We start from the raw sequence: 6,952 nt of genomic DNA on the forward strand, positions 1-6,952 counted from the left end.
ATGGACGACGGGCGCCCGAAGAATGACGATATCTTCTTGAATATCGCGAGGTCCGATTCTGGCCGTCGCGACTCTCTGGGTCGCTCAGACTTTCGAAGAGTGAGTTTCTCCCCTCTGCATAGTGTTCGCCGGATCATTTGGACCTTGACACTGCCCAACCTGGTTGTGTTGATGGCTGAGAAAATGGTGAAAACAGTCGCGACTAGGATATTCCAGTCAGGGATTACGGTCGCCAATCTCCCATATCGATAAAGAAGAAACGCCTTCCCCCGATCAGCGCTTTAGCAATGTTAATACCCCCTTGCATTCCCAAAATGGCTCTCCTACAATCCCATACGGCTCTATCCATTCTTCCGCTACCTCTGCCCACCCCCTCGACGAGCCAACTCGCTTCCGCTACTCCAGTCTGACTTCTGGCGCGCGATCAACAATCGGCGCCCCTCGAAGCCGTCTCAGTCGCACAAGTCCCGAGACCTCTCCGCGATCACCCACAATCAACGGAGACCGACACGTTCCTGTGCACGATTCTCGCCGTCATCGTCGTTCCACCTTATCCACTGTTCGAAGTAGTCGCGAACCCTCTGCCTCTGAGCCGACAGAACGGGTTCTCGCCGACGCAGAAAGAGCGCGAGTCGACGGGACCGAATCAACGCTGTCAACGACGGCACCTTCCACCGTTTGGGACGAACTGGACGATTTGAAGTCCCGAATCCGCAAGCTGGAGCTTACCGGCAAATTACCACCATCGTCTCAAGCCGCCATATCAGGTGCAAACCAGGAAAGGCCGCGCACCGCCGCAACTACTGCGAGTGCCCTGTCTACCTCACCTAGACACTATCGCAAGGCGAGCACCCCGTCTGCGGACGCCGAAAATGCGGTTCAAAACCCGGTGCATCCTCTTCTGCAATCAGCATTGGCCAAAGCCAAGACTGTCCTGCCAAATGACGTGTACATGGCGCTAGAGGCGACGATCACAGATGCTCTGACTCTATCGACCATCTTGGGCGTCAACACAGCACCGTCAGGCACAGTCTCTGTTGTGAATGGAGGATACAGCTCCTCCGAAAGGCATTCTCGGCGCAAAGCGGATAGTCTGTGTCGCGGCCTGACTGAACTTTGTCTGGCCTTGACGGACGAGCAGCTGAAGAGAGACCGGCCACGTTCTAGCCATGCCGGAGGCGCTCAGTCTCAGCGGTCGAACGGCGGCGAGAATAGCTCTGTAACGCCTACACATTCCTATCAACGAGCTTCCAGTCATGAGCCTGAAGGAATTGAACGCATTGAGCGTCGCCAAAGTATAAGTAGCCGCCTGCCCAGTCGCCTCGAGGCGCGAAGGGCCTCCCTAATCAGCCAGAGCCCGGGAACTCCAGTGGCAGACACCAAACCGGCCCCGTCATCACCGAGTGCAGCTCCCCCGCCGAGCCGACTTCACCGCATCTCGACATCTCTTCGCACTCGTAGGCCACCAACTGACGAGGGAAATGGGGAGACATCGACTCCACATAATCGGTCACTCTCAAGGGCCTTTACTGAGATTGGCACGCCGAGCCCTGCACAGAGCGTATCTCCACAACAACGGTTCTCCCGGGATCACTCCCTTTCTCGCTCCATCTCCATCACGGGAGCCCAGAATCAAGAGCAGGGACTGGGAATCTCTCCGCGCTCAGCACATTTTCAATCGTCGACCCAATCTCAGGCACCTTCATCCCTGCCTCGAACACCTTCCACCTTGTCCCAAACCGGAATTCCATTCCGCCGCAGCTATGCGACACCCTCTGTGTATTCTCCTGCGACATCTCGCTCCAATATTCAGGCTGGATCCCACCGCTACGGCCTCTCACCTGCTACCCCGGCCTCTGGAGCAGAGGATAGCCCTCGATCTCAGCTAGAACCCTCACAAACCCGAATCAGCGCCCCATCCAGCAAGACGGTAACGAGCTATACCCCTATTCAGCAACCACGTCTCCGCACAAATAGCCTGGGTGCTCGGAGATTCGGCCTCAGACGCCGTTCCGCGGTCATGCCAGACGACACCAACAATATGGACGATAGTATCGACTAGCCTCTTCTGATATTCTGCATCCGCTGAGCCGCCATCATGCATGCCTACCGATACTACAATCCGGTTACGCCTTTTTGACTTTTACGCAGCGACCTCGCATCTGATTATGTTTCCCGGTGATTTCGGCCTCAGCTCGGCGTTCTCTTTCCTCCCTCTTAGACGCTTTCTGCCTGTGTATGCATACTTGTCCGGTCTGGAGTCCTTTATCGCATTGTCCAGTCCCCACGCATGGCATCTTCGACGTTGACGCATCCATTCCTCTGCCTGATTCGAATTCACATACTGCCAATGATGAGATATGAGCATCAACGCCTCATTTTCATATTTTTCATGTCACCTCTTGTCGACTTCATGTCCTCCAGATCTTTTAGAGCATGAATGTCCAGGGTCTAGATTCTTGTACAAAAGCAACCATCACAACCGGAGTCCATGTCCAAATATTCTTCTCTTCGCCTGACGTTTCCTTCTGGTCCGTTTCCTTTGTCGACCACAGCATTTCTCATGTGCTTGGTGGCGTGATCTTGAGCGAAGCAGAATTTCATGCTTATATGGAAGAACTTCTCTTATGAATGAATGAGATTACCATACTCCAGTTTCTATGACATCAACCTTGTAGTTCTTGGTATCTTCCCTATTAAGTCAACGCCTGACAGCTTACCCACCCCCATAATCGTACTAGTCTTGTCTCAGACCTCTGCTTGTCATGCAGTCTCTGTAGCGATAAGCTTGATTTATGATACATGCATACACCATTCGAACATTTGGTCTCTTCATTGACGTACTCGAGCGGGAGCTTTGTCCTCTAACCGGTTACTACCTACTCTCCTCATGGCGTTAAGTAACCGCCTACAAAGTATCATTAAAGTGTTATTGGATCCCCGTCATTATGTAATTTCAATACTAATAAAAAAAACAGAAATTGCAAAAAGCATTGGCTCAGATTTTATAGTCATCCTCAGAATTGGTCCCTTACACCTCTCTTCTGTTCCTCGTCCAGCCTCTCTTCGTTAAATGATGCCCACCAAGCATGAGTATGATCTTGGTTCTGACTGGAGTTTCCACTGCCCTTCAGTCTATCTGCCCATTCATCCCATGGTTTCGGGCTGAGTATGTAATGTATATTTTTGACATTCTCATCGCGCCATATAGCGTCATGTACACCTTCCCAACGGAGGGTTTTGAGTGCATTGTAAATATATGGGAGTGCAACCCATCGGCCGTAAAACATATCTCCAAGGAGAGATTGGTCGGCAAAATCGTAATTGGATGTTGCAGAGGACGCAAGTCCTTCAAGAATTTTCTCATATGTTGCTTTAGCTGGGTTCACCACCTGGAGGCCCCCATTAGGTATCCCCAAACCCGCAACAGCTGAAGCACCGGCTTTTTGCGCAATATCCGGACTACTATGCTGAGTGGTATATGCACAGTTTTCCGGGACCCTGTTCAGGGTGTCAGATTAGTTATGTTATAAACTGAGCACACTAGGTGCTCGGGTAATGAAAAGAAATCACTAGGGCCTTACCAGTTGCTCGGGTAATGAGGTTTATGAAGTGGATTGCAGACACAGGCATGACTAGCGGCAAACACACGATTTCCCTCACCAGCCATTTCCGGTGGATCCAAGTCAAGATCCATTAGTTCGTCCATATTTTGAAGGACCACCATGTCACTGTCGAGTTGCACGACGCGGTCATACTCAACGAGCGAGAACGGTGTCAACTTGCTCCAGCAGTCATAGAAACGCACATCGTTGGTATAATCCTTAGGAGCCGATGGAAGGAGAAAGGGCACATGTCGTTTTATGATGCCCCTTGAATCAAGAGCTTGGTGCCCATCAGCAGGAAATGAATCCGTGTAGAGAACAACGAGTGGATATTTTGAGCCCACTTTTTTGAGCGAGTATTCGAGGGTCAGAAGACCGGATAGATACTCAGTATTTGTTATGAGTGTGGTCCAAACTGAGAGGTGTTAAAATTTAAGATGCAGAGCCCAGGAAACCGTTCACATAACCCATACCCTTCGAAACGTCTGGATTCCGGATACCACCGTCCATGATTTGTCGCTTGCAATGTGGCTTCGATTAGTCACAGAGGACTAAACGTTAAGAAGACCGGCAACGTTTCTTCTGAGTTTCAAATGAAGTCATGGAAAAGGGCGGCGAAACGTGCGGCTCAATTCATTGCTCCGGCACCGGTTCGCTTAGGACGCACTAGAGCATATTTAGCTAGTAGATTTTCAACCGTAAGTCACATTTCGCGTGGAAAGATATCATCCAATGAATGCGCGCAATATTAGTCTTATCGGCGGGAGGATATCTAATCGTGACATACCCTAGGTATCACGTACGGTAACTTTGCTCTTGGGCATCCACTTTTGGTCGGACGGACAAATCGTATAGGGACATCTGGAAGACTTCAATCAATCAGCTCAGAGGTCGGTCGTCCCGAAACAATCAACCTTCCCTTCGCCTAGAGGAATTTTCATCATGCCCTGCACCAATATGTCAATTATACAAAAAAGCCTTTGTGGTTTGTGCTTTCATACACATTTTTTGTTTCTGCAAGGTCTTCCTCAACTTTTTGAAGCTAATGGTTCAGAACGGACTGATTTCCCCCATTTCATGTCGATACTGAAGCGTTAACTACCGGCCAGTGTAGTCGGCAAGTGCCGTCCCGCCAAGAGGCGGCTTTCCACGCGCCGAGCCGTGCCAAGTGATAGCTGGACGGACATATCTCTTCGTCCTCTCACGAGACATACATAAGTTAACAACCTCCACTTTGATTACGCGTGGGACCCCGATGGCACCCCTCTGTCTTAGAAACGCATGACCAATTTTCTGCCACAGTAGCGCTAGTGGACATCGAGCTTGCCTACGCGGCATACCGCGGGCATTGAAGAGTGGAATGGCCTATTGGAGACCTTACTCGCGCTTATTTTTGTACGCACGATTCTCATACAATGTTCACTGACACGTACCCGACAGTTATTGAGTAAAGGGTCGACGAGTGCCTACAGATGTTGGCCGGGGTAATTGATTCGCGAACATCAACTGCACTCGAGGTTGTCTTTCCAGGACGCAAGCAATCTGGCAAATGGATACTAGAATATGCCGTCAAAGGATTTGGCCGCACACATGGTGGAAGGCGTCTCTACAACATGATTGGCAGCAACGTAAACGAAGTCGACTACTTGCTTATGAAAGTCACGGAGTCGGAAAGAAAATCCTCGCAAGACATATACTTTACCTGCCTAGCACGACAGGCAACGTTCGTGGAGTGACTTTATACGTTCCAGAAAGAGAAGCGGCCGTTCTGAATGAGGCCTTGGATAAGCTTCCGTGGGCTTTTATATCATGGTCTATTCATCGAGGGCTCCGCGATATCCTCGTGGCTTTTTCAAAGGACAGGATGGATCATTACCGCAGCTGTTTAGCAGACAGACTTCGCTCTACAGTGCCAAAATGGCCAGGAAGACGGGATGCCAGAAGCTGGAACTCACGTTTTGTTAGGGATGACATGGCGGACATAGCTGCTAGCGCTGTTTTGGCCGGACAGGGGAACTCGGGAGATGCTGTCAGAGTTGTGACTGAAATAGCAGCAGTCCTATGGGAAATCACTAAATTAGGTCTTGACGAAATGTAGTTCTGGAGATGTGCGACACTGGAGCCTCATTCTTCACCACTGAGCACTCCGACCGTTGTTGCGCTTGTCAAGTGTTTCGTGTTAGAAGTGGAGTATGGACTTGGACTACCAGATGTATCATGGCTTGCCTTTAGGAATGTACCTTGGATAAGAGGAGGATTATACTTTCAGATTGCCAAGGGGTTGGAACGAGTCACAAATGATATTCTCGAAGACATTATACTTTACCTGCCCAGCGACGACAGGGAGCGTTTGTGGACGGACTTTGTACGTTCCAGAAAGAGGCGACTGTTTTAGAAGCGAATGTTCTGGAACGAGACCTTGGATGAGAGTCACCAATTGGATGGAACAGGGTTATAACGAACTTTAATATTTGCTACTGTAGTTGAGGCGTTTGGGATTGCGGACCAAGATTTTCCAAGTGGGTACTGCCGAACAGACCGTACCGTCACACTCCCGCTCCACCTTCCCCAGACTCTCCCCGTGGTGGCAATCAACCAGCTTATGCCAACATTCCGTCAATAGCCGGAACCCTTATCACGGCTTGAGTCCCAGCCACTCACGAAACGGGCTGCCGCTGACACGGGCCGGACATTTGGGGGCCACAGTTCCAGCTGAGCCTATCCCTCGACCATCACGCCCCGTGGCTGATCTCCGGACCCCTAATAATTTTCGGGGTCCGGATGGTTTGAGGCGCCGGCTTTTAAAGGCTAGTTTTGGTCAATGGCGCTCCGGGGCGCACTTGGGCGTAAGCCATGCCGTTTTTGAATTTCATGATCGTCTACCCATCTTTCAACTCGGCTTTCTGAAGCGTCCAGTGAGCAAATAGCCATTATACCGGCTGTGATCTCCAGTCTGGGGCGAATATGGCCACGGTAGTAACATATGGGTCGAGTTTGCCACGGGGTATGGTTCCCAAGGTTGGGGCTCAGGCCTGCCTATTGCGGTAGTCTCCCCACAATACTTGAGCCAATGTGACATTCGGTTATCGGGCTTGGCGTTGGCGCGGAGACAAAGGCCTTTGTATGGCTACCACCATGAACGTGCGGATAACAAACTCAGAGCTCGTGATTTCCCCGTTAAATGACTCTTAAGCCGCACTTGCGCACTTTTGCCTCTTGCTTCCTCCCGATCCTTTTCCTCTCCAAGTGTTACTTCCATCCACTGCATCACCTGTAGCTCTCACTTGCAAGATCGTGGTAGTCTGACCTACTGGCTCCATCGCCCTGCACCATCCCGCATCATCGCG

The 6,952-nt window shown here is 50.7% G+C and overlaps 2 protein-coding genes across 2 annotated transcripts; one reads left to right on the forward strand and one right to left on the reverse strand.

The window, feature by feature from the left end:
• N7498_003836 (putative LPXTG-motif cell wall anchor domain protein) lies at positions 1 to 2,062 on the forward strand (the record flags this gene model as incomplete). The annotated part of the gene is made up of 2 exons (XM_058450898.1): positions 1 to 99; positions 197 to 2,062. The coding sequence occupies 2 exons, from the start codon at positions 1 to 3 to the stop codon at positions 2,060 to 2,062; spliced, it is 1,965 nt and encodes a 654-aa protein (XP_058310360.1).
• A 955-nt stretch (positions 2,063 to 3,017) lies between these two features.
• Positions 3,018 to 4,115, reverse strand: N7498_003837 (glycosyltransferase family 8 protein; the record flags this gene model as incomplete). Its single annotated transcript, XM_058450899.1, has 3 exons — positions 3,018 to 3,501; positions 3,585 to 4,020; positions 4,079 to 4,115. 3 exons carry the CDS (start codon positions 4,113 to 4,115, stop codon positions 3,018 to 3,020), a joined length of 957 nt encoding a protein of 318 aa, XP_058310361.1.
• Positions 4,116 to 6,952: the final 2,837 nt, after the last annotated feature.

This window comes from Penicillium cinerascens (genome assembly GCF_028974065.1).
Source record: "Penicillium cinerascens strain IBT 15544 chromosome Unknown contig_24_segment0_segment0, whole genome shotgun sequence".
In the NCBI taxonomy this organism is placed as follows: Eukaryota; Fungi; Ascomycota; class Eurotiomycetes; order Eurotiales; family Aspergillaceae; genus Penicillium; species Penicillium cinerascens.